Raw genomic sequence first — 27,401 nt, forward strand, 5'->3', positions numbered from 1 at the left:
CCCCACCATAAATTATAAACACTTTAAAAAAGCAAGCTAATCAGCAATGATTTCATTTGCTTAGTACTATTAGAACGACCGTCCTCCAATTGTTTAACGTTGGTCATGCTCGCATGTAAACAAGGAAGCTGAGTTAAAAGGGCAAATGTACAGGAAAGTGAAGAAAGCAAGAGGGGGAAAACCAATGAAAGGGCAAAGATCCTGAGACAATCAATGGATTGGAGGGGCCACCAGTTATGTACTCCGAATATTTTGTTTTCATTGGAATTCCCAAGCAAATCCCAGATACAAAGTCACTGTACATTTGAACTTTACTAGACCAAGAAATCTGGGTGTAGATTTGGAGGGGTTGGAGCTGGGTCCAGACTCTCCACAGACCTTAAGCATAGGGCGAAGGGCAGATTAGAGACCACAGAGTTCGAATCGAATAATGGGCTGGTCCCATGTATCTTTTCCAGAGGTTTTGTAGGCTCAAATGACGACGAGATAGGTTTATGGAAATGGGCCATTGTTGTGAAGTCCAGGACAAGTCTTGTTAACTTCTCTTTGGTGAGCTCTGTTTGGTCTAAAGTTGACAAAAAAAATAAAAATAAAAATTACATTTAACCAAGAAATCCTTGCCTTTATGGATACCAATTCGTTTTTAATTTAGGAAAGGACCAGTAGAGAATTTGAGCATAACAATTCTTTAGTAGAAATACTTACCTCTATAATTAGATTTAATATTCGAATTCACCTAAGTATAAAATTAAATGTATATGTAATTCATATTTCATGAAATTTTAATTATTTTAAAGGATAAGATTCAAATTTACCATTTTACTTTGTAATTTGATGCAAAAATAATTCAAAATTAAAGATAAAAAAAAATTCTGTTAAAAAATAAAAGAATATTTTACAAATATTTTAATTTTGATAATTTTAATTAAATTTAAAATTAAAATAATAAAATTGTGATGAATAACAAATTTGATCCATAATTCAAATTAAAATGATAAATTTAAATCTCATCCACTATTTTAACTATAAATTGTCTCAATCAAAAAAATATATATATAAATGCTTTATGACTTTATTATGAATAAATTGATTTTCATTTTTTAATTTCAACCACATAAAAACCTATTACCTTATCCCGTTTCTTTCTGCAACAAGAAAATGACATCACAAGTTTAATTCCCCACGGCCCACCGGCACTCCCCACGACGTGTCTCTCCATGGATGCTCTTTCGAGCTCCGTCTCAACCTTCAAAGTCCCTAACGTTAACTCAACATCTCGCGAGTTCCGTCGCTGGAAAACCCCCAACAGACACCGCCAACTTCCTCCACTGTCTCCACAATGTTCAAATATCTTCTCGAGCGCCAGAACCACCACCATCTCCTCCACCAAAACCAACTCTTCTACTCACAAAAACCTTACGTCTCCATTCTTCTCCACCTCTCAAGCCTCACCTTTCATTTCATCTCCTTATTATGTCCATTCAAAACCAGCCAGCGGGTACGCCGCAGCCCTTCTAGACATAGCCCAGTGCAACACTTCACTTGATGCAGTGCAAAAAGATGTTCAGAAGTTGTCAAAACTGCTCCACCACGGCCATGTCCAAGCTTTCTTGAGTGACCCTTTTGTTGGTGACGAAGAGAAGGGAAAAGCAGTGAAGGAACTGGCTAGAAAAGGGAAGTTCAACAAGCACCTGGTTAGATTGCTAAAGATGCTGATCAAGAGGAAGGAGTTGGGGATGGTAAGTGAAGTGTTGGAGGAGTTCGAGAGGATTTATGATGAGTTGAGTGAGACCAAAGTGGTATGGATTTCGTCAGCGAAGAAGATAAAGGAAGACAGGTTGTTTAGAATTGCTAAGAGGGTGCAAGAGCTTAGCGGAGCTGTGAAAGTCAAGATCAGGAATTTGGTTAGAGACAAGTTACCAGCCGTTGCTGTATAATTAAGATGCAATAACAATGTAATTAGTGCTGTATCAATTTGAATCATTGCGCAGCGGAATTTCCTTTTAAAAAAGGATATTTGGTTTTATTTTATCCAATATATATAATCCTTGTGCATGCCCAAAACCAAAAGCAGGTAATTTATCGATCCTTGCTTATATTAAAAAAAAAACAATTGATAAAAATCGAAGGTAATAAAATACGAGGGTAGTGACTAGCAAGGGTTAGTACCGAGTTTGCAAGATTCGACGTCGTTTTGCAAGTTTAAATTGAAGTTAACGTTACCGCCGTCCTTCATTCCAAGTTTAACCTGTATCAGCGTCTTGCGCAAAGCTCCTCTTGGGGTTCTGTTTCTCCCAACCATGATGCATCGCTGTCAAATGCACCACCGATTAGGGATCGGACTCCTCCGTCCGGTCGCCACCTTCCGGTCATTCAGCACCGTCGACCTCTCCAACGTAGATCCCTCGTCCCCACTCCTCCAATACTACACCGTCACACCCCCAATCAAACCCTGGCCCCAACGCCTCTACCCGAAACGCCTCGTCTCCATGATCACCTGTCAACAAAACCTCGATCTTGCCCTCCAAATATTCCTCTATGCTGGAAAATTCCACCCAAACTTTTACCACAATTACGACACCTACCACTCCATCATCCACAAACTCTGTCGAGCACGCGCCTTTGAGCCCATGGAATCCCTCCTCTCTCAGCTCCAAGATTCCCAAATCAAATGCGGTGAAAATCTTTTCATCTCGGTAATCCGCAATTACGGCCTCGCTTCCCGCCCAAAACTAGCACTAAAAACCTTTTTACGGATCGAAAATTTTAACGTCCAACGATCCGTTAGATCCTTAAATACCTTGTTAAACGCTTTGGTTCAAAACAAACGGTACGATTTGGTTCACATTATGTTCAAAAACAGCAAAACAAAATTTGGCGTTGTACCAAATGTTTTTACTTGCAATATTTTGATCAAAGCACTTTGTCAGGAAAACGACGTCGAAGCCGCATATAAAGTGTTCGATGAAATGCCTTCAATGGGAATGGTACCTAATGTGGTTACTTATACGACAATTCTCGGCGGTTACGTGGCGAGAGGCGATATGAAAAATGCGAAGAGGGTTTTTGGGGAGTTATTGGATAGAGGCTGGGTTCCTGATGCGACGACGTATACGGTTTTGATGGATGGGTATTGTAGATTAGGGAAGTTCAGTGAAGCCGTTAAAGTGATGGATGAAATGGAGGAAAATGGTGTTGTTCCGAATGAGGTTACTTATGGAGTTATGATTGAGGCTTTCTGTAAGGAGAAGAAGTCTGGGGAGGCGCTTAACTTGTTTGACGAGATGCTTGAGAGAAAGTATATCCCTAGTTCTTCGCTTTGTTGTAAAGTAATTGATGTCTTGTGTGACGAAGGCAAAGTGGAGGAAGGTTGTTACTTGTGGAAGAAGATGTTGAAGAATGACTGTTTGCCCGATAATGCAATATTGAGTACGTTGATACATTGGCTCTGTAAGAAAGGGAAGGTTTGGGAGGCTAGGAAAATGTTTGATGAGTTCGAGAAAGGTTCCGTTCCTAGTTTGTTGACTTATAATACTTTGATTAACGGAATGTGTGAGAGAGGGGAATTGAATGAGGCTGGGAAGTTGTGGGATGATATGGTGGAGAAAGGGTGCAATCCGAATGTGTTCACGTACAATATGTTGATTAAGGGGTTTTGTAAGATGGGGAATGTGATGGAAGGGATTAGGATTCTGGAGGAAATGTTGGATAAAGGTTGCTTTCCAAATAAGGTAACTTACAGTGTATTGATTGAGGGGCTTCAGGATATGGGAAAGGAAGGGGAAGTTGGGAAGGTTGTTTCAATGGCTATGTCAAGAGGGAGAGTTGATGGGAGTTCTTGGGATCTTTTTTTAACCAAGATTGTTGGCAAGCTGGACAGTGGGGTGCATGTTCTTGATCAATTGTTACTGGAGAGTGTTACCAATAGGAACACTTAATAAGAATCTCTGATATGGAATGTTGTTTAGACATTAACTGGGTCATAAGGTTTTTCTTGGGCTACATGGTTATTTAAAGGGAGATGGGACAACAATGGGGAGTGTGACACCAGATTCTTATCAATGATTGCAATTTCTGTCATGAATTGGTTGTAACTCTGGCTATGAAACAGGTCATCATGAGAACTTGGGGAACAAGCTGTTTGAGATTCCCTCAGCCAATTCAACTGACTTTCTTTGGCGAAGTACCGTATTGAAGTAAGGACTAAAGTCTTTACCATGATTGTAAAGTGAGCTGTAAGTGACCAAGATGTCTCACTACGTATAGAAGTTTTCTAAGCTAGCAGGTTTGACAGTTAGCACCCTGAAGTTTGCAATCACTTTCCAGCTGAGAAGATTCTCTTTTTACAATGATAACAGAATAATAACGTTGATCTCGCATGGATGTGGAAGATCAGATTTGCATGTTGACTACTGGCATAACGGTGGTGTGGGGATAGGTCCTTGGATAAAGACTCGGTAATTCAACTTTGAAGGTTTAATTTTTAAAACTCGTGTTGGTCATGTTGTCGTCCTTGGTGCTGCAAACGAAGACAGCTGGTGGATAACATTAACAAGCTGTAGTTTGTACTACTACCCACATTTTCTCTGTAAGTGTTTGCATCTGATGACTAATTCTAGATTATCTCTAATAAGACCTTATGATGCAAACTGACATTGCAAAGTATGTAAAAGAAATATATATAAAGTAGCAAATTTTTTAATTTATATTGGAGCAGCCCTGATTTATTTATGAAATCCAGCTGGATGGGCTTAACGGCAGAAACATTTCTAATTGCCCAACTCTCTCTTGTAGTTGTAGATCAAGAATTGGTCTTTTAACCTTTCGTTTGTTTTTTGACTAGTGGTTGTTATGAAGGCGACCATAGCCGTTCTTACTCAAAAGGGGATTATCAAAAGTCTAGCCTTTGATAGTCTTTGGCCGAGTGGCTAGCTAACGTATCACATGAAAAATCATGCGGTTTTACTCAACCATTCTTCTCAAGCATCTCTATGCAGCTCTGCTCGACAAGTAATTAAATGATCATAGTCAATGGTAAGAGGGCTTCAAATATATATATATATATATATATATATATATATATATATATATATATATTTAAATTCAAAAAAAAAAATCTAATTAGACAAAACACACGAAAATCATGAGACATTTGTTATATAGAAAAAGGCATTAATTTGGTTCCTTCCTCCATGCAATGCTTTGCATGAATTCATCTGTTCACGTTCTATGCAAATGGGAATGCTTCCTGAAATGCTGACTTCTTTTCCCATTTATAGAGAACCCAAGTCGTTTAAAAACAACTCAAAAGCGTTTTTGAGCTGAAATGTAGGCTTTGACAGTTCCATCGACTTTCGTATTTAACGCATGTAATCTGTTTGGTTACATTTCGTTTGGCCTTTTGCATCGGGGTTTATGTTTGCTTAAATTCAGTAAACTCCAAAGGGAATGGGTTTCCAAAAGGCTGCGCTTCCCTCCTGTGTTATTGTTTTGAGTTTTGTTTTTGTTTTTGTTTTTCCTTTTTACAGACAAAGGCCCAGCTGAGGTTATAATGTTAGAAAAAGGACCCCGTGGTTAAGAAGGTAGGACGTGGCGAGTAATAATTTAACCAGTGGAATTTATTTTAAAAGGACATTTTCCAGGTCAAAGCAAGAAATAAACAAAGAGTGAAGACCGAGCCTTGGAACACAACAGGACAGCATTAACAAGACTTTCATGAGCCGTCTCCTTTACTTTTTCTGCGAACAGTGGACACAGCAAATTACTTATAATATAATTTGGGAAAGATAATAAAAAGAGAAACGAGCTAAGAGAAGAAGTTCTTCTTTTCTTGATTTTTAAATGTATTTTTAAGTGGGGAGCTCTCTTGTCCGGCGGCTGGAGTCTCCTCCCAGAGTCCCAGCGACCCGATCGCCATATTTCCGGGAAATTTTCCTTCAAAAAAAGTCCTCTTTTGAAGTAATCTGTAGCTGTGGGCTGGTGGATTCTTTCTTCAACATTAATTTATTTTTCAGGTCCTCTTTCTCTCTCTCTCTTGTAATTCAGCTTTTCTAGCTGGTTGACTATGTGGGTCGTCGCTTGTGCTTCAAGTAGATAAGTACTGTAATTTGAGTTCTCCGAATTGCTCTTTTGAAGGTTCAATTTTGAAGAAAAAGATATTTAAAGTTCATTTTTTTGTCAAGATCTCATTTTCTTTGAATTTCTACTTGAGTTGGTTCATTTTCATACTTTTTTCTTTATTTATTTTTTTATTTTCGGTTTCAAGTCCCATCTACAATGATGCATTTGTTGCTTTCTATTTAGTTTCCCCCTCGGACTATTCTGCTAACTTGTGTTTGGTTGCCTAGAAAATGTAAGAAATGAAAGAGAACTGAAATTTTTTTGTTGTAGCGTTGCAAGGTCTACTGCTTGAGAAAACAAGTTTGACTTGAACGTTTTTAATTTATGGAAATCGGGTGAGACGAACCTTAATTATTTTGATCAAGAAGAGAAAAAAAAAAAAGCTCAGTCTTTTCTTATGAGAAAATAAATTGATTTTATGTCTTCATTTGTGTTTTCTTGGCAACCAAACAGAAAGTTTAACGTGTCTTTGATCTTTTTAATGGGATTGGGGTGATTATCGTATGGGGGAGGGCCGCCTGCTTTGTTGTTAGCTTCTTACTTGGGCCAGCAAAAAGAAAGGTCCTTTAGTATGCTATCTTTGCTACTTCATTCTTTTTTACTCAAGCAATCTATGGGAGGCAATGTTCCGCGTAACTTCACTTATATTTCTTGCTATTAATCTGGCATAGTGGTCAAGAAGTTTTAAGCAAATAGCTCTGAGAGGCTTATTCAATTTTGATTTTCATGTAGGTGTTTTGTTTAATAAAAATGGAAGCATTATTTTTGGATGGAAATGCTTCTACCACAATCTTGCAGCTAGGCTTTTGCCATTTTTGGTTGGCTCATTGATCATATTGAAAAAAGGGTTATGCTTCTTAGATTGCATTGGGTTGTGATGTGATGGCAATAGACATAGTCACTAGTGCCTCATTTGTTCCGGCTTCAGAGATCCTTTCTCAGACTGTAGAGGCCATTCTTGAGACTGTGGTTGCTGCAAATGATGTCCTTTTTAAGAAGGATAGTTTCAAGGAACTTGCAACTTACTTAGAGAGAATTGTCCCAGTTCTAAAAGAGTTAAATAGAAAATATATTTCTAATTCTGAGAGCTTGAACAGTGCTATTCAGATTCTCAATCGAGAAATCAAAGCTGCAAAGCAACTGACTCTAGAATGCAGCACCAAAAGCAAAGTATATCTCCTTATGAATAGCCGTGGAATAGTCAAGCGCCTAGAGGATACTGCAAGAGAGATAAGCAGGGCACTAAGTCTCCTTCCATTGACATCTTTAGAACTTTCTTCAGGTATAGTTGTAGAAATTGGAAATCTCTGTGACAGTATGCAGCAGGCTGAGTTCAAGGCTGCTATAGGAGAAGAAGAGATCTTAGAGAAAATTGAGACAGGCATACAGGAGAGGAATGCTGATCGTTCTTATGCGAACAATTTGCTGGTTCTCATTGCAGAAGCTGTTGGGATACCTACTGAGAGGTCTGCTTTAAAAAAGGAATTTGAAGATTTCAAAAGTGAGATTGAAAATGTCAGGCTTAGGAAGGACAAGGCTGAAGCTATACAAATGGATCAGATAATTGCTTTGTTGGGAAGGGCAGATGCTGCTTCTTCTCCTAAAGAGAAAGAGATGAAGTATTTCACTAAGCGGAAATCTCTGGGTAGTCAACCACTGGAGCCTCTCCAATCATTTTATTGTCCAATCACTCGGGATGTAATGGTAGATCCAGTGGAGACTTCTTCAGGACAGACATTTGAGAGAAGTGCCATAGAAAAGTGGTTTACAGAGGGGAACAACTTATGCCCTCTGACGATGACCCCACTAGACACATCAATTCTACGCCCTAACAAAACTCTGAGGCAGTCAATAGAAGAGTGGAAGGACAGAAACACTATGATAACAATTGCTTCCATGAAACCCAATCTCACATCTGGAAATGAGGAAGAAGTGCTTCATTGTCTAGGACAGCTAAAGGATCTTTGTGAAAGAGACCTGCACCGAGAGTGGGTAATATTGGAGAACTATATACCAGATCTTATTCAACTTCTTGGTGGAAAAAATCGTGACATAAGGAATCGTGTGCTTGTCATGCTTCACATTTTGACGAAGGATAATGATGATGCAAAGGTACTCTACCTGAAACTGGATCCTTTTGATTCTCTCCTTTAGTTTTCTGCAGTAAATTGCAACTAGATATCTTTAATCATATTGAAAAGGATCTTCTCGCAGATACAGGTAGTAGTGAAATGCATGATCAGGCATGTTAGGAATTAGATTCAGCTGTTTGCGTAACATGCACAAACAATTATATTTCACATACCTTTTCATCTTCGCCTAGTGTTGGATTTTGTTTTGTTTCACTTCACTTCATAAATATGAGCTTCAGTCACTATTATTGAATTATAGGATACAGTAGAGGAGTTGAATTTTTGAAAGAATAGACTACTAAAGTATATATCTGGGATCACATTCATCTCAGTATCCCATATTACAAATCTGTTCTGCTTACCATTGATGTAGGGTACTCATGCTGATTTACCGTCTTCTTTAACCAGAACAGGCTTACTTGCAAGTGCCTTGCATGAATATGGATTCATGCTAACCAAGAGTTGCATATATGTTTCTCACATGTTTTCTACCCAAAAATTGGAATATCTTGCAGGATAGAGTGGCAAAAGTTGATAATGCGATTGAATCTGTAGTTCGATCCCTGGGGCGTCGTATTGATGAAAGGAGGTTAGCAGTGGCATTACTTTTAGAGCTATCAAAATATAATTTGTTACGAGACAGCATTGGGAAGGTTCAGGGTTGCATTCTCCTGTTGGTGACAATGGCAAATGGTGATGACATTCAAGCTGCCAGAGATGCAGAGGAAATATTGGAGAATCTTTCATTTTCTGATCAGAACATCATACAGATGGCAAGGGCAAACTATTTTAAACATTTGCTTCAGCGTCTGTCTACAGGTTCATGCCCCAAACTTGATGAGCTTTTAAGTTCTCAATAGGATATTCATATTTCCTCATCCATCCCAACCTTATCACTTGACAAGTTCATCCTATAATCATGTTGTATGATGCATATTTTTGAAGAATCAAGAGACTGCATTTTCAGAGAGCATTTTGACCAGATAAAGTATCTGAAAAACCCAGGTTATCCATGAAAAGTTGGCTCATTAGTGCACTACGATTAATCAACTTGTACTTCAAGAAATTGAAATTATAGGCCATATTATACTTAATGTTAACATCCAGCATTTTCTTAATCTCAATATTGGTGCATGGTTCCACCTGAAGATAATCGTGTAACATACAGATGAGGAGGTCTGGAGTCCTTGTTTGTATCGTTTTCTTGGCAGTGATTCAACTTTAAAGAGATGCCAATTTTATTACTGTAGTTGTATCCACTTCTTCAAATATAAACAATTTCAACATTTCTAGTAGAGCCGCAGAAGTGGTTTATGTGGCTGCAGTTAGGTGTATAAATTGTCCCTATTTCCTTCCACATTCAGCTTTTGGTACACATTGGTATTGTGCATCAAATTGCAATGTCTCAATGGTTTTTGGCATTATTTGAGAAACTCTTACTGAAGTGTTTCTAAATCTCTGTAGGACCAGAAGATGTAAAACTGGTCATGGCAACAACTTTGGCTGAAATGGAGTTGACTGACCATAATAAAGTTGTATTGCTCGAAGGAGGTGCACTGGATCCACTTCTTGACTGGATCTCTCAAGGTGATATTCAGATGAAAAGTGTAGCTGTTAAAGCTCTTCGAAACCTCTCAAGTGTACCAAAAAATGGCTTGCAGATGATCAAAGGAGGTGCAGCACGTGCTTTAGTTGACCTCCTTCGCATCAGTACACCTTCCCCATCCTTACGAGAACAGGTTGCTGCAACAATAAAGCACCTTGCAGTATCCACTATGTCACAAGAATCCAAAGAGACGCCGGTTTCATTATTGGAATCAGATGAGGATATTTTCATGCTATTCTCTTTGATTAACCTGACGGGGCCAGAAGTCCAACAAAACATCCTTCAGATCTTCCAAGCATTGTGCCAATCCCCCTTTGCAGCAAATATCAAGACCAAGCTGACACAGGTATACATCTTTTTGGAGAATGATGTTACTCTGCTCTTTTGTGCTGGAATGTATTTCTTCAAAGAAAAAATTTTAACTAGGTTAATTTGCTCTTGGGAGAAAAATAACAAAGGTGGCTGTATTAAAGTAGAGGTTGAAATAATTGTGAACAACAATGATCCCTGAAACAAGCTACACCTAGGAAACTTCCATAACATGTCTATGATGCCCAGGCTCTGCCTCCTTTCAACTGATTGCTCAATGCCTAATGCAGAAGTTAGGTTGCTTACCCTGATGAATTAGCTATAGGGAGCAAAGTTCTGGCTCCCTTTGTTTTCTTCTACCGCAAAGACATTTTCTTGCTTTATCTAGGGCGTTGGTAGTTATTGCTTTTAGTGATTCCTTGAATTCTGGCTTCTGAATGGGTTGAATTACTTATAGAGATTAACCTTTTCAAAGTATCTTGAAAGTCTGAATTCATATGTGAAATAAGCACCGTCTTGATTTTTTTTTTCATTTTAAATTTGCATGGACATATTTCTCTTTCTTTTCCTCTCTTCTTTTATTATTTGAGCATGCTGTTATTGTTCCCCACCTCCAAACTTCTTCTTTTATATGTTTGTATGCCTACTCATATTTCTCCAGTCAAATGCATATTTCTCTGGATTTGACTTGTCTATGTAATTGTTTTGCTGGATATCATTTCAACTCCAACTGATTTATGACATTAACAGTGCTCAGCCATCCAAGTACTAGTCCAGTTATGTGAGCGTGATATTGAAAATGTACGGCCAAATGCTGTGAAGCTTTTCTGTTGCTTGGTAAATGATGGTGATGAAGCCACTATCCTGGAGCATGTGCATCAGAGATGCCTTGAGACTCTACTTAGGATCATCCAGTCTTCTAATGATGAGGAAGAAGTTGCTTCTGCTGTGGGCATTATTTCTAACCTCCCAGAAAATGCCCAGATCACTCAATGGCTTGTGGATGCTGGTGCAATTCCAATAATTTTTCAGCTTCTTTGCAATGGCAGGCAGAATGATTCCCATAGAAGTCAGTTAGTGGAAAATGCTGTTGGAGCCATCTGCCGTTTTACTGCTCCAACAAATCTGGAATGGCAAAAGAGAGCAGCTGAAGCTGGCGTTATCCCCATTTTAGTTCACTTGTTGTATTTGGGGACCACCATGACCAAAAACCATGCAGCCACTTCTCTGTCTCGTTTTTCCCTGAGTTCGCGTGAGCTGAGCCGGCCAATACCAAAGCACAAGGGATTCTGGTGCTTTTCAGCTCCACCAGAGACCAGTTGCCAGGTTCATGGAGGAATTTGTTCTGTTGAATCATCATTTTGTCTTGTCGAAGCTGAAGCAGTGAGACCCCTTGTAATGGTTCTTGAAGAATCAGATCCTGGAGTGTGTGAAGCTTCTTTAGATGCACTGTTGACTTTAATTGAAGGTGAAAGACTGCAAAGTGGTATTAAGGTGCTAGCAGAAGCAAATGCAATAACACCAATGATAAAATTTCTTAGTTCACCTTCCCTCAGACTGCAGGAAAAAGCTCTACATGCTTTGGAAAGGATTTTCCGGCTGCCTGAGTTCAAACAGAAGTATGGTCCCTCCGCTCAGATGCCTCTAGTGGATTTAACACAGCGAGGCAATAGTAGCATGAAGTCTCTTTCAGCCAGAATACTTGCTCACTTGAATGTGCTTCATGACCAGTCTTCTTATTTCTAGAGAATTCAATGGCTTTGACTTTCTTGAATCATATCTGAGGAGATAATGACCCACACAGAACTCACCTCAATGCTTTTATTTTGCAAGGACGGTAAAACTGGTGCACATCCTCAGGCTTAAAACTCTATATTTCTAAGCAGAATAGAACATGCCTTTCTTCTCAATAATAAAGGCCTGCTGACTAATTCACCTCGCAACCTAAGCAAGAACCATCAACCACCTATGTTGTTGTGGGCGGGGGTGTATCTGTTTATGCTGTTGCTTGACACTGCTTGAGTAGCGGCACCTTGAATCCAAGATGATAGAAATCAAATTAGTGATTTGCTGTAAAGAGAACCATTGCAGGGAAGAGATTTACAAGTGGCTCATATTAGATGCCATGGGATTTGTTCGGTCTGTACAGTTGAAGTCCATTTGACAATTGGTTTGTTCGGTCTGTAAAGGAAATCTTGTAAGCATACCACTTGCGAGATAGCTAGGCATATTGATATTTTCTTGGAAATTGAATTCTTTTTCTTGCATCTTCTCTGGTTCTCCTTTCCATTCTTTCATTGCCCCAAGTCGTTGCTTTGCCTGTAGCTTCTGTGATTCTGCTGTATTCGATAAAAAATTGAGAAAATTCAGAACGAGATACTCTTGAATTCATCAGCTTAGTAACCAAAGTGTGAATGAGGCGTATGCATCTGTACGTGACAGATGGAAATCTGAAAGATGAAACCAATGACTTGCATTTCTTGCATCCAGCAAAAGTTAACTAGTACTAGTTTCAGCTTGAATCCAAACTCTGAAACCTGAAAGACCAATGACGATTCCTATTTCTTTTTCAATGAGCATAAAAACACCAGGTTTTCGCTTATTCGCAACAGTTTGTTCTTTTGATTCTTCCTACTTATATAGTATGAGGAAGTAGCATTGCGTTTCATTTTTTCACCCTTTCTGCTCTGAGCCAACATATAACAGATTAACCTAGTTCTGGAAGATGTCATGAACCAACTGAAACAGTCCCTTGCCTACACTCTGAAAAATGGCATGGAACAAAACCAAACTCAGCTTCTCATCATCCAAATCCTCCAAACCCCAAACATCCCTTATGCTCACAAGCTCTTCAACCTCATTCCACAGAAAACTGTCTTTCTCTACAACAAACTCATCCAAGCCTACTCCTCAATCAACCAATCCCACCGATGCCTCACTCTCTACTCCCAAATGTGCCTCAACAACTGTTCCCCCAACGAGCACTCGTTCATCTTCCTTTTCCCTGCGTGTGCGTCACTTCCCTCCCTTCTTCACGGCCAAATCCTTCATACCCAGTTCCTCAAATCTGGGTTTGGTCTTGATTGCTATGCCTTAACCGCTTTGCTTGTCATGTACGCTAAACTACGTATGCTACCATTGGCTCGGAAAGTGTTCGATGAAATGCGTGTTAGAAATTTGCCCACTTGGAACGCATTAATTTCCGGGTACTCGATGTGCGGGGATATGAAGGAAGCCTTGGAATTATTTAAATCGATGCCTGAGAAGAATGTGGTTTCGTGGACCACCATGATATCTGGGTACTCCCAGAATGGGCAGTATTCCAAAGCCTTAGACATGTTTTTAAGGATGGAGAAAGAGACAGGAGTTAAACCGAATCGAGTGACTATAGCTAGCGTGCTTCCAGCTTGTGCAAATCTTGGAGCATTGGAGGTTGGAGAAAGGATTGAAACATATGCAAGAGAGAATGGATTGTTTGAGGATTTGTATGTGAGCAATACTGTGCTGGAAATGTATGCAAGGTGTGGTAAAATTGAGGTGGCGAAGCTGGTGTTTGATGAGATCGGCAAGAGGAGAAATTTGTGCGTTTGGAATTCAATGATCATGGGTTTGGCTCTTCATGGAAAATGTATCGAGGCTTTCGAGTATTATGATCAAATGCTGGTGAGCAGTTCCTTGTATGAGCTATACTGTTCAAATTTTTCTGAAAGAGGTCTCGGTTGCCTATTTCATTCCTTCTTTTTATGTTTATATTTTCATTGATGGTAACAGCAAGAAGGAACCGCACCAGATGATGTTACATTTGTGGGAGTTCTCTTGGCGTGCACACATGGCGGATTGGTGGTGAAAGGACGAGAACTTTTCGAATCAATGGGGAAGAAGTATCATATTAGTCCCAAGCTGGAACACTACGGATGCATGGTTGACCTCCTAGGTCGGTCTGGAGCATTGCAGGAAGCTTATGATCTCATAAAAAGTATGCCTATGAAACCTGATGCAGTGGTTTGGGGAGCTCTTCTAGGAGCTTGCAGCTTCCATAACAATGTTGAACTAGCAGAGAAAGCAGCTCAGCCTCTCTTTCAGCTTGAACCATGGAATGCGGGAAACTACGTTATTCTTTCTAATATATATGCATCCTGGGGCTGGTGGGATGGGGTTGCGAAGCTAAGGAAGTTGATGAAAGGTGGCCAAATTACAAAGGCAGCAGGATATAGTTTCATTGAAGAGGGAGGTAGAATGCATAAGTTTATTGTGGAGGATAAATCGCATCCCAGATGTGATGAAATATACCAAATTTTAGATCAAGTCTCAAGAGTGATGAAGTTACAAGACAAATTAATGGACTCTGAATCCGAACTTGAAAAATTTATATTGGAGCAGATCTAAATGTTTCAGCCAATGTGCCCAATAGGATGAACTATACTACTGTAACTTGTTCTGAAATATGTAACTATGTGATGGAAGAATTGCGACCAAACAAGACACATCCTCCTGCCTGAAAGAGGAAAAGGCAGGCAACATAATAAAATTAGAAGAAAAAGAAAGATGGCAATTGTAAGAACTTGACCATAAATCATGCTCCCACTATCTGAAGCTTTATGAACCTAACCTCCAAAATTGAGCCATGGTTAGGATACAAAGCTGGATCTTAAAAGGGTATCAACTAACAAGCACTGATTATCCATTATCTGTAAAACTTTTCTACACTTGAAAGTTTTTTAAATAAATAGGAGCATATAACATTCAATTCATTGAATCCATTGCAATATATGGAACTCAAGCTATGAGCTCAACGTTCTTCAGGTAGTCCCTGAAAGAGAAAGGTTCCCTTGAAAGAATACACGTCAGGGGAGTTAAAATGTATCATTATGTTAAATTTTAATGAATAAACTTGCCTAAAGTGTTTCTTTTAGATGATAAAACAAGGTATTCTTGGCGAAAGAAAAAAATTGAGCTAAGGAAACAAATTAATGTAGTCGCCAGTCTTTCTTCGTCTCTGTCAGTAGTATCTCCTGAAAAATCTCTTGACCCACCAGTAAACCTGGTGCTGTTTTATGCTGTCTTCTCCTTCTTTACTTTATATCTTTGACTCCTTCCCACAAATTTAAGAATCTCATCAATTAGTATCACAGGTATTGAGACCAAAATTACCAAAAGCCACTCATTCAGACTCAAAGGGACGACACCAAACGTATTTGCCAAGATTGGAACGTAGAGTATGAGGCAATGAAGTCCAAATGAGACTGACATGGCAACCAAAAGCCAAGGGTTTCTCCAAGGTGGCATCGTAAGCAGGCTACTGTCTTCAGAAAGCGCATTCAGAGAATTGAACATTTCGATTGCTACTAATACAGACAGTGACAGAGTCATTGCCTTCACTTTACCAATGGTGAAGTAGTCACATGGGTTTGAAAAAGTGATCAGGTGACCTCCACCAACCATATATGGAGCTGCAGAAAAATTTGACCATGTAGAGCACTCTCCCCAGTTCCGAAGCTGAGACAGTTCAACTAGTGTGTGCCCATCACTCACAAGATTGATACCCATAAAGGAAGCCTGAGTGTACCACAAGATGAAGATGCCAACAGTTGCTATACCCACATAAGAACCTATTATCTGCAATTAAACAAATGTAAACACAAGTCCATTTCAGCTCTTTCTTGCTTCGGCTTCATAACAAAAGCACAGGTTCACGGATAAACACATTCATCTTTCGCATTACACATCAAAATTGTGAATAGTTTCTGTTACTCTTGGTAATGTTACAAAAACCACTATAACTATCACCAATACTGCAATGAATGTGTGCTAACTGGTACGACATGAGAAGACTGTTCCAAGAAGGAAGAAAATGCTATTTATTGAACACTTGTGATGCTATCAGAACGAGAGGTGGGGATATAATTGGGGAAAAAATCTTGAAGAAACAATTTGAATATGCAAGATGAAAAATATTATGATAGTCAGGAAGGATGATCACTTAACCATTTTAGAAATGTAGAACCTTGCCTTGCCTAGATAGTATAAAACAATATTAGTAGGCACAAACTATAGTAAAGTATGCCATAAAAAAGTTCAAGGGGGAGATAATGAGTGCTGAACAATACTAACCAAGTAACGGAAGAGAACCCAGGAATTAATGAGAGCATCATCACTTCTACGGGGTGGTTTTCGCATTATGCCAACATCTGGAGGATTAAACCCAAGAGCTGTTGCAGGAGGACCATCAGTAACCAAATTCACCCATAAAAGTTGCACGGGTATCATACATTCCGGTAATCCCAGAGCAGCAGTCAAGAATATGGATATTACTTCTCCAACATTGGATGATATCATGTATCTGTAGAATTAGGAAATGAATAAATAAGGCATATCTTAATTGCTGAGAGGAACGCGATAGAGCTAATTAACATACCTTATGAAAGCTTTCATGTTATTATAAATTGAGCGACCCTCAGCAACAGCTAAAACAATGGTGCTAAAGTTGTCATTTGCCAAAACCATATCAGAAGCTTCTTTTGCAACCTGGAAAATTGAACAATGAGCATATTGAGTCTCAAAGGTTTTAGCCAGGACTGACATCATTTTATCTCTCTCATTTTCTTTCTGAAGAAGAAAGGACTTATTTAATGGTCATTGGTTGGGAAGAACTTGAAACTATTAGTTCCAACAAATGGCACAAATTTATGTCAAGTGATAGGAAATGCCTAAACAATCATATAGTTTGGTCTAGGCAAACTCACATGAAGACCACAAGAATTAAGATTCTATTTTTCAAGCAACAGAATCAAGGTGATATGTTACCTCAGTTCCTGTTATGCCCATAGCAATTCCAATGTCAGCCAGTTTGAGGGCAGGTGCATCATTAACACCGTCTCCAGTCATTGCAACAATTTCCCCCATCTCTTTTAGCATCCTAACAATTTCTTGCTTATGCCTAGGCTCAGCACGAGAGAACACCTTCCCCCCTGGCTTTGACAAAGTTTCAATTTGTTGTGAAGGGGAGAGAGCCATGAATTCATTACCAGTAAAACTTTTCCCTCTAAGATCCTCTCTGTCAGAAAACAATTTAATTTCACGACAGATAGCCTCAGCTGTGGATTTATTATCCCCAGTTATCACCATAACTTTAATCCCAGCTCCTTTACAATCTTCAATTGCTGTGTGAACTTCATCTCGTGGAGGGTCCTATAAGATGGATATGGCAAATAAAATATCTGGAAATCATTAACTTGACAATTTATTAACTAACGTGAATGACAAAAGCTGTTACATATGCTTACCCTGAGACCAACAACTCCTACAAAAATCAAGTCACTTTCAATGGAAGAATAGCAAGCTGGATCAAGCAATTTCTTATGAGCAGGATGATTCTCAGAATGGTAATCTGAAAATTCTCCCAGTTCATCCTTATATGCCAATCCTAAGCATCGCAATCCCTTTGAACTCATCTCTGAATGTCTTGAAAGCAATAATTGCCTACAAGGTTCATCCATTGGAACAAGAGATCCATCTGCAAGTTGCACATGTGTACTACGTTCCAGTAAACTCTCCACAGCACCCTACAGATAACACACATTAATTTAACGATTACAGAAGCAAGGGCATAATAAATCATTTATAATATTAAAAATAATGAATCTGAAAAATTAATAATATTTGATAGGGCAGAGTAGCAACTGCAAACAGAGCAATATACATAACAAAACCAAACTTTGAAATATATTCAGAAGATCAGAAAAAAGACAACAATCTTACAATTTCCTCAAGTTGCATTTCCAGTTCTTGCAAATCTTTCTTACACACAAAAATTGTTAAGTCTGTTATGTTATTCTCCTTCAGGAGTGTTCTATCATTCAAAACCATATAGAGCTTAATAATTGTCCAGAGCAGCATAGGACATTTTGACATTTAGAAAATATAATGATTCAAGAGTTTGCCAAGTTTAAACAAAACAAACACCAGAAACGCCAACTCTGTCATGTTTCAGCTCTTACAACAATTCAGTCAAGCATCATTTGCCAACGCTTTGTAAGTTCTGCCAGCATTGGAATGAAGAAAAAATAAAATATTGAACCCTAACAAACCACTTTAATGCCTTTCTGCTGTTTCACACTCATAAGCATTTTACCAGTATACAAATATATGTCTATGATGTTTATCATTTCAAATCCATTTAGGTTCCAAGTTTAAACTAACTGCTAATTTCAACTCGGGGAAATTAAATCTAAATAAATGAGAAAGGTGTATTCATAATTATGTGATCCTTTTAACCATCAGCAGCATAATAAATTGTAAACAACATATGAAGATTAATGAAAGCTAGGACAAAGATTTGAGCCAGCAAAAAGAAAATGACAGTCACCTTGACAAGGAGTCGATTGTGCCCAGTAGGCTCTCTGACAATAATGCTCATAGACTTTCGTACGCGATCAAATTCCAATGTTGCAAGCCTTTTTGATCTTTTGGTCCACCACTCGCAACAGCCTACATTTTGCAATATATCATAAATCAAAGAAGTGCATCATAACTGCCTGACATGTGATGTACATAGAACTAGAAACATTTGAGCTAACCTAGTTTAACTGTGCTTCGGTCAATCAAATAGTTTGCAACAAGCTGTATGTCACGAATTTTGTTCCTCATCTTGGCATCTGGAACTCCCATCTTTTCAACCAAAACCTTCAAAGCTGCTTCTGTGGGCAAACCTGTAGCTCGAAAAAGACGACCATCACTGAAAATCCCAGCATCATTGCAAACAGCACATATTTCTGCCATAACTTGTAAGTTAGCATCCATGTTGTAGCAAGTCCAATCAACAATTCCACCATCCTTCGGATCATAAGTTGTGCCTTCAACATGGAAAATACGACAAGTAGTGGTTCTCCCACCCAGGGTAAAGAATTCTGCAACAGCCATTTGATTTGTGGTCAAAGTCCCAGTTTTGTCTGAACATATCACAGTTGTGCATCCTAATGTTTCAACACTAGGAAGCTTCCGTACAATTGCATTCTTCTGAGCCATTTTCCTTGTACCAAGAGCTAAACATGTTGTTATTACAGCAGGGAGGCCTTCTGGAATCGCAGCCACAGCAAGAGCAACGGCTATCTTGAAATAGTAGGTGCATTTCTCAAAAGAGAACTGGACATTTGCAGGCCATCCATCTACCATATCCCAAGAGAGGAAGTTTTTGTAATTGATAAGCCACACAACAAGACAAACAAGCCCAATTGCAGTTGTAAGCCTACTCCCAAATTCATCCAACTTCTTCTTCAAAGGCGTGTCACTCTCTTCCAAAGAGGCCTCGTGTATTTGCTTCTGTATTTTCCCAATCTCAGTGTTCATTCCAGTGCATACAACAATACAGACACAGCTACCATTCACCACAGTCGTACCTGAGAAAACCATATTTTCTTTTGCCTGCAACTCACATTCTTCTGGGAATATAGGACTACTACCTTTCAGAACAGGCATTGCCTCTCCAGTCAGTGCACTCTGTTCTAATCTCAAAGTTGAGGTTTTCAGAGCCGCTATTCTCATATCAGCAGGAACTTTATCACCAACCTGCAATTCCACAACGTCCCCAGGGACAAGCTCCCGGGCTGGCAGGTCTGGTACAAGGAACCCATCTCTTAAAACTCTTCCAGATTCACATTGCATCTCCTTAAGGGCCTCAAGTGCCTTCTCGGCATTGGTCTCTTGCCATACTCCAACAATGGCATTAAGGACTAAAATCAATACTATCACAAAAGGCTCCACATAAGCCTCAAACCCAGACTCATCAGATTCACTTCCATGCATATAAGCTAGAATAAAAGATATAAAAGCTGCAACCATGAGTATCTTTACAAGCATGTCATCAAATTGTTCTAACACAAGCCTCCATAGGGGCTTCCCTTTCTCTTTGACAAGCTCATTCCAACCATACCTGTCACGCCGGTTTTCCACCTCATAACTACTCAAACCCTTGTCTAGTTTCACATTGTACTCTTTCAAACACTGCTCAACAGACCATGACCACGCAGGGAATGGTCTTTCCTCCATTTGAATCCTCAACTTGAAGCCCAAATTATCACCCAAAGTAAAAATTACTTCAGTATTCCCTTAAACCCATATCAGATTCCTACAAAACAGATCAAAAACATGAAGCTTGAACTAAAATTAAGTTATAACAAAGAGATGAAAAATATATATCTCCCAAGTTTCCACCTATAACATCATAATTAAACACGAAAATAAGTAAGAAATGCATAGAGATTAAAACCTTTGGTGTAAAAACAGAGCAGAAGCAGAAATCTTGCATTAACTACCTTCATTTATATGAAATGTTATCGAATTACAACAAAATGAGAGTTACTAATTACCCAACAACAAAAGGCTACGTTCTTTTTCTGCTTCTTCTTTAATATCAAGAGGCCAACCACCTACAAGAACTAACTAGCCACCAGAACAATAACTGATCCCACAGAAAAGAAGAATTACAAAGCAGCAGTTTTAACAAAGACCCAACAACCCTAAAGGAAAAGAAAATGCTTAGAGTGGCAATTAACTGCCAACAAAACCTTAAAAACTGTAACTGTAGTTAACCATATGACAAACAAAAAAATGAAAATCGTGTTAGAGTTTCAAAAAACTGTACCTATAAAACAAAAACAGACATGAAATGATTGAACTCCATTATACTCGAAAACTTCCTCTTATATGAAAACTTCAATGTGTATACAACAATAAAGAAAAACGAAAAGAAAAAAATAAAACCTTTGAATAAGAGTTAGGCCAAGAAGGAAGATGGCTTAGAGACAAAGCAAAGTTGAAAGAAAATTCTTTGGTTCCCTTTACTCTATTTTGTTTTCTTGAGAAAGAACTCTTCTAATATAAGAAAAGAGAAGAAAAAGGAAATTCTTCTTGGTCAGCCTTTTGATCTTCTATGGCTCTGCTTTTTCTGGGAGCGTGACTCACTGCATTTTCGAATTTGCTTTTGAAATTCCTCTATTTTTTCTGTTAACAAACATTCAAAAATTAAAAAATGAAAAACACACACAAGTTTATTCTGTTTTTTACTAAAATGCCCTTGATGCTTCCTATTATTAACGGGTCGTGTGTCCCTTTGTTGACTTGTTACGGCCGTATCCTCTGACCGTACAACACACAAGAAATCCGTGGCGTTCCATTAAACACCAAAGATAAAAATGAAAAGGAAGAACATTATTTAAACAAACAAAAGAGTTTAGTTAGGTTAGTCTGAAACCAGACACTCCAAAGACAACTTCGTTTGAGGTGGTCGTTATACAAAATTATTCTTTCCATGTGGAAGTTGTTGCCAGACATTGGCTACGATTCATAAATTAACATATCTTTTTATTGTATTTAATTGATTAATTACTTCATAAAAAAAAAACTGAGCCGTCGAGATCTGATCAAAATTTCAATTTTCAATAAAGATTTTATTTTCAACATTATTTAGTTATTTTTCTTTCGAAGTCTAAAACACGCTTTCGAAAATTAATTTATACATATAAATTTAAAAAGATTTCGATCGAATTTTAAAATAATTATATTTTATTTAACGGTTTTCAAAATTATTAAAGTTTGTCCCATTATTTTGATAAGAAATTTGGCTTTAGATTTGTTTGTTTCCATTTTCATTATTATAGGAAGATAATTTTAGTGGGACCTAATCAATTATTTGGTTGGTGGGTAAATCCAAAAAAAAGAAATACATAAAATGTTTTAGCCTCACATTATAACTTGTCATCCATCAAATTTGTCTTGCATGATTGATTTTTTTTTTTTCTTCTTCTTCTTCGCTTTCCATTGTTCCCCAAACTTTAAGTTTAAACAATTTGAAAGAAATAATTAAAATTTGTTAACCAAAAATTTTTCAAAAAAGGGCGACAAAATCCATGGGGACAGAACGTAGCATGTCAGCTTCTTAAGTTTTTCTTAAATTATTGTCGTCTCCCAGATTGCAATGTTTCTTTATTGCCAGTCAGATTAGCTTTTTCTTTGTTATTGTTTGGGAACCAATATTCCAGGAAACTTCCTTGTTTTACCTGCCACCCCGGTTGATGTTATCATTTTGGCCTCCAGAATCCACTGATAATGACATGATTTCGGTCAATGCGAGTGGATGGGTTGTGTTACACTTTTCATTTGATTGATTGATTATTTAATTAATTAATGTTTTCATTTCACAAAGATTTTTTCGGCTCCCTGCGCATTACTTCTTGGTGGAGCCTCCCCTTCATTTTTTTTCCCTTCTTTTTCCTCAATTTTCCCATTCTTTTTCTGTTCACCTTTTTGAAAATTCAAGCTAAGTTGGAATTTGTTAGTATTTAATTTGAGAAAATTACAAGTCCAACAGAGCAACTGTACTTATTCATGGAAAATTCGACGAAAATAAAAAGTGAAAGACAAGAAACTGATATCGTCGACTTACAATTTCATGTGAAGACGATTCCTTATTTTTTGTTTTTTATATCAAATATCAAGAGAAAATAATGGGTTTACTGTTACCAAAAGCACCAACCCCATGAGAAATGTATAATGTTTATGTTTTCCCAGAGGGATACGATTGGAAAGAGACGGAATGAGAAAAGCCCACCATTCTCAATCATGGACTGTACAACAATGGAGTGTGCTGGAATCCAATGCAAAGACATTTCCTTCTCTTTGTCATCTGCTCTTCTTTAAACCTGTATGCATGAATCGATCTCTTGTTTTTCCCATCACGTAAATTCCTTTGCATTTCGGTGAATCAACCAATAACCCAGCTTTTGACTTCAATATTTTTAACTATGCTTTCACATAAGCTGGTGCCTGGGAACGCCAAAATGTATCAAAGCTGACCCAAATCACTACCAAGCGGCAGCATATAATTTTTGTCTCTTGCAAGAGACAAAACCAACATCTCCCTTCTTTCCCTTTCCACTCTTCTGTCCATTGTCTTGCACTTGGATTTCGTCTTCCAAATTCGATAGCTAAGGCCTAAGAGTGCAATTATGCAGCCAGCTGTGATCCACATGCTCATAGATAGCTGTGGTCCTTGGATTGCCCGGAGATGCTATCACATTGAGCAAGAAATACCCTTTATTTCCGGAATGCGTCTCATGGCATATTAATACACATTTAAGTTTTCCCAACAAGAACTATAGAAAAAAAAAAAACAGAGACTTTAATCTACCCCCTGAATAGCCCGTGTAGGTCGGGTTTGAGCAGTAATTCTACAGTAGACGACATGTGGGGGATGTTTCCTTCACCATGTCTGAGAAAATCACTGTAATCAACTTCTTCATGAGTTAACATTTCATTATATTGTACCTCAAAGACCAGGCACTTTATTGTAATGCTTTAATTTGAGCGGCAAAAGGATGGAGAGAGAAAAAATAAAGTTAACGTTTGGCTTCTCTGGGCTTAATGCATTAAAAAAGTAAAGTTGTTATGCTGTTGTCCTTTGATAGTACACTCAAATCCCACAGGTGGAATTTACTGGTACTAGTGAAGTCAGAAGGAGCTATAGGAGGAGGAATAGAGGTCAGGGTTTTATAGAATAGTATTGATTCTTCCGAAATGCTTTCCTTTTTTTAATGAATTTCCTCTTTATAAAATAAAATTAATATTGGAAATTTCAAAATTTGCATCAATGCTTCCAACGTTTTTCTCACGTCTCCAAAACAAAGTGAATGGTTGTTGATTTTGGGCCCTTACAAAGTAGGCAAAGGAAACAAAAGCCACGAAAGAGAAAATCAGAAAATGACGTGACAGAAAAGATATTAGAAAGGAAAGGCAGGAAATAGCCAAACATGTTCATAAGTATTAATTAATACCATTTAAATCTCCTTCAAGGAGTTTATAAAGAAGTAAAAAGGATAAGAGGTGGTCTGGCCCATCTCGTTTAGGATCTTGGTTCCCGATAATTAGCATTCAGATGGGCCGGATCATATCCGAAAAAACCAGCCCATTTTGGCCCGCCTTGAGATTCATTAAAACCCAATTAAGCTACGACCTTGACGATCTAGCGGATGATACCGCCTCACCCTGGATGGAATAATAATCGAGCGACCCAAAATTACCATGACAGCGTCCTCTTGACACTTGTAGGGCTTTGTTTGGCACTATAATTGGGATTACGCCCTTGTAAGTCCAATTAATTTTTCCTTACACCCAAATCCCAAACACGCTTTCTCTTTCTTCTAGGGTTTTCCAGTTGAGGTTTTACTCTCAACTTTGCAAGGTACTCTCCGTACGTTTCCTTGATTCTTTTCTCCAAGAAGACGAAGGACAACGCAACTAACTGTCCCTAGGGTATGTTCATTCTAGGGTTTATAATTGCATTTCTGGGCTCTCTTTGTTTTTAGGTTTCTATTGGGGATAAAGGTGCAATTTTGTTTGGGGGGGACAATGAGGCCTGTTTTTGTGGGGAACTTTGAGTACGAGACTCGGCAGTCGGAGCTGGAGCGTTTGTTTTCAAAGTACGGGAGGATCGAGCGCGTCGACATGAAATCTGGTAAAATATATATTCCGATGACTATAAGAACAATGAATGTGCCCTGTTTGGATTGTACTTTTAGTGCTATTAGCGAAATGAATTTGCCACTGCTTTGATGTTAGATTGTGGGCTGATTGAGTTGAATCCTTTCTGAATCTAAAATGCGTATTTTTAATGTTTTGGTGCATCGTCCCACTTAACTCCAATGGAGTTTCTTTTATAACTGTTATCCTGGTGGAGCTACTCTTTTGGTTTTCTTCTCTCTTCATGTGGCTACCTTTTCATCAATCTCTATCTTTTTCTCTCGCTTTTTGTCACTATAAAGAACAACTCGTATACTAGTTTTATGCTTTGCCTTTTTGCCTGCCGGCTGAGCATCTTGTGACCCGGTGCCAGATCTTGTCTTTAATAATGTCTTAACTTAACTGACCCTTGAAGCTAATGAGGGGAATGTTGGGAGTGATTTCATGAGTAGCAGTCCGCAGGAGGATGCTTGTGACCTTGATTTTTGAATAAACGAAATGTGTTAAATGGGCAATTTCCTTGTTGGAATTGGATGTCTGATATACAGCATCTATAGCGGTCTGTATATCTGATCACACCATCCAGAAGAAATTAAAATGGCAACCGCAGATTTTCAATTTTTCTGGAGAAAACCTCCATATTAAGTGTTTGTTTTGACGCAGGAACTACTAAGGGAAAATGAGCTTCTATCTGGGCTCGCCAACTTCTCTGCAAAAAACTTCTATTGCAATGGAAAATTTCCTGCCTGCCTGCCTGCTCTACTGCCACTCACAGATGGCATCATCCTGCATTTTCTTCACTCGATCATGTTACTCACCCTCCTCACTGGCTGGTGGGGACCTATCAAATTATCATGTCATGCCTACTACCATTGACTATAGAGGATCTCTGGATTCTGTCATGCCATGCCTACTACCACTGACTATAGAGGATCTCTGAATTCTGTCATGCCATGCCTTCCATTTCTGAACTCCTGCTGTCTGAATGGCGAAACATGCTTTGCAATGATGTCTCAGACCTCAAAATTTGGATTTTAACCTTTAACATGCTACCATCTTGATTTAGTTCATCATGCAACGCTTCTACATCCTTATGTGTATCAGCCCTTCCTTCACATACATGCAGGTGTCGTATATTTTTCTTAATTCTTGCAGGGAAAAGATATCCTGTGATTTGGCTGATGTACCCCTAGCTGTCTGGGTATAGCAACAATGGTACAAATTGTTATTTCTGCCCCTGATATCAGTGTATTTTGCAGGATTTGCTTTTGTTTATTTTGAGGATGAACGTGATGCTGAAGATGCTATTCGTGGACTTGATAATATTCCTTTTGGTTATGACCGGCGTCGACTGTCTGTGGAGTGGGCTAAGGTGTGTTATTGTTCGTCTGAATTACTCATTTCTAGAGTTGCTGGTTTTGAGTTTTAATTGGGAATGAAATCAATAATTTCTGATTTAAAGTGAATAATTTCTTTCTTGTCAGGGTGAACGTGGTCGGCATCGCGATGGTTCTAGGTCTACAACAAATCAGAGGCCCACTAAAACCTTGTTTGTTATCAACTTCGATCCAATTCGTACAAGGGAACGAGATATACTAAGGCACTTTGAGCCATATGGGAAGGTTCTTCATGTTCGCATTAGGAGGAACTTTGCATTCGTGCAGTTTGCAACACAAGAGGATGCTACAAAAGCCCTCGAGGCTACACAAAGGAGGTAGTAATATACTTGTTTGTTTCATTGATTTCATGGTCAGATGGTATTGCTCCTAAAGTACCATCTTTTGCCTTTACAGCAAGTTGCTGGACAGGGTTGTGTCTGTTGAATACGCTTTAAGGGATGATGATGAGAGGGATGACAGATATGAGAGCCCTAGAAGAGGTGGTGGTTATCGTAGACGTGGTGATAGTCCATATGGGAGGTCACCAAGTCCTGCATATCGCAGGCGACCTAGCCCTGATTATGGTAGGGCTCGAAGTCCTGTTTATGATCGCTATAATGGTCCTGCTTATGACAGGCGCAAGAGTCCTGAGTACGGGAGGCACAGGAGTCCTGAGCATGGCAGTGGCAGATATCGCAGGTAGTGATTATAGCCATTATTGTTGCTTGCCGGTTCTTTATCTCTTTTTCCGAAGTTTCTTTTGTGAGCCTATTGTAACATGCTTCAAATTATATATTTTTTTAGTCCATAATTAATGCCATCCTTACTGTTCATTGAATTAGCAGCCAGTCACCTGCCCGAAGGTCCCGCACTTAGATGGCTGTCAGATTGATGGGGAAAAACTTGTTCAACATATGGGTCCTTAATATTTTTTGTGGTTCTCTGCCTAGCTGCGTGTGCGCTTCGTATAAGAATGAACTAGCTTTTTTCTTTCTTTCCCGTTGTACTTTAAGTTGGGGGATTCTAGGTCAAACTACAATCATTACTCGGTTGTAATATGCAGTCACAGTTTGGATTTATGGGGTGATCTTTTGATATGGAGTCGAGAGCCACTTTTTCGTGTTAATATAGATAGTTTTGCTGACTAAAATGACCTTTGCTGGTTACTTCTTTCCCCTTTAACATCTTCTGCTGCTATTTGGTCGACTGATGATTTTTCTTACAGGACTTCGACTTTGTACTTTCACTTATTTTCAAATATCAGGATTGAGAAATCACCACCAAGGAACCAGAGGTGTCTGTGGTTATGTGGAATTATGAAGTGAATGGTTTAATTAATACATA

The 27,401-nt window shown here is 38.6% G+C and overlaps 6 protein-coding genes across 8 annotated transcripts; 5 read left to right on the forward strand and 1 right to left on the reverse strand.

Annotated features, from left to right (window-relative positions):
• Positions 1,113 to 2,026, forward strand: LOC108662484 (ATP synthase delta chain, chloroplastic-like). Its single transcript, XM_018122991.1, has one exon. It carries the CDS (start codon positions 1,218 to 1,220, stop codon positions 1,935 to 1,937), a length of 720 nt encoding a protein of 239 aa, XP_017978480.1. The 5' UTR covers positions 1,113 to 1,217; the 3' UTR covers positions 1,938 to 2,026.
• Positions 2,084 to 4,706, forward strand: LOC18613930 (pentatricopeptide repeat-containing protein At5g16420, mitochondrial). The gene has a single exon (XM_007051414.2). The coding sequence runs from the start codon at positions 2,301 to 2,303 to the stop codon at positions 3,936 to 3,938; it is 1,638 nt and encodes a 545-aa protein (XP_007051476.2). The 5' UTR covers positions 2,084 to 2,300; the 3' UTR covers positions 3,939 to 4,706.
• LOC18613931 (U-box domain-containing protein 44) lies at positions 5,648 to 12,434 on the forward strand. The gene is made up of 5 exons (XM_007051415.2): positions 5,648 to 6,014; positions 6,853 to 8,232; positions 8,768 to 9,071; positions 9,717 to 10,204; positions 10,918 to 12,434. The coding sequence occupies exons 2-5, from the start codon at positions 7,003 to 7,005 to the stop codon at positions 11,911 to 11,913; spliced, it is 3,018 nt and encodes a 1,005-aa protein (XP_007051477.1). The 5' UTR covers positions 5,648 to 6,014; positions 6,853 to 7,002; the 3' UTR covers positions 11,914 to 12,434.
• On the forward strand, positions 12,529 to 14,566 carry LOC18613932 (pentatricopeptide repeat-containing protein At5g08510). The gene is made up of 2 exons (XM_007051417.2): positions 12,529 to 13,830; positions 13,939 to 14,566. The coding sequence occupies exons 1-2, from the start codon at positions 12,898 to 12,900 to the stop codon at positions 14,551 to 14,553; spliced, it is 1,548 nt and encodes a 515-aa protein (XP_007051479.2). The 5' UTR covers positions 12,529 to 12,897; the 3' UTR covers positions 14,554 to 14,566.
• LOC18613933 (calcium-transporting ATPase, endoplasmic reticulum-type) lies at positions 14,899 to 21,145 on the reverse strand. 2 transcript variants are annotated; one of them, XM_018122976.1, is made up of 8 exons: positions 20,926 to 21,145; positions 18,744 to 20,290; positions 18,533 to 18,654; positions 17,451 to 17,729; positions 16,972 to 17,355; positions 16,583 to 16,692; positions 16,279 to 16,507; positions 14,899 to 15,783 (listed from the first exon to the last, which is right to left on the reverse strand). In XM_018122976.1, exons 2-8 carry the CDS (start codon positions 20,209 to 20,211, stop codon positions 15,220 to 15,222), a joined length of 3,156 nt encoding a protein of 1,051 aa, XP_017978465.1. In that variant the 5' UTR covers positions 20,212 to 20,290; positions 20,926 to 21,145; the 3' UTR covers positions 14,899 to 15,219. The 2 variants fall into 2 exon arrangements, with proteins under 2 accessions (XP_017978465.1, XP_017978467.1); XM_018122978.1 differs by lacking the exon at positions 20,926 to 21,145 and adding an exon at positions 20,532 to 20,912 and having other exon boundaries at positions 15,220 to 15,783.
• On the forward strand, positions 24,295 to 27,237 carry LOC18613934 (serine/arginine-rich splicing factor RS31). 2 transcript variants are annotated; one of them, XM_007051421.2, is made up of 6 exons: positions 24,295 to 24,400; positions 24,525 to 24,673; positions 25,938 to 26,050; positions 26,163 to 26,392; positions 26,472 to 26,756; positions 26,900 to 27,237. In XM_007051421.2, the coding sequence occupies exons 2-6, from the start codon at positions 24,568 to 24,570 to the stop codon at positions 26,931 to 26,933; spliced, it is 768 nt and encodes a 255-aa protein (XP_007051483.1). In that variant the 5' UTR covers positions 24,295 to 24,400; positions 24,525 to 24,567; the 3' UTR covers positions 26,934 to 27,237. The 2 variants fall into 2 exon arrangements, with proteins under 2 accessions (XP_007051483.1, XP_007051482.1); XM_007051420.2 differs by having other exon boundaries at positions 24,296 to 24,400; positions 26,903 to 27,237.

This window comes from Theobroma cacao, chromosome 1, assembly GCF_000208745.1.
Source record: "Theobroma cacao cultivar B97-61/B2 chromosome 1, Criollo_cocoa_genome_V2, whole genome shotgun sequence".
Classification (NCBI taxonomy): Eukaryota; Viridiplantae; Streptophyta; class Magnoliopsida; order Malvales; family Malvaceae; genus Theobroma; species Theobroma cacao.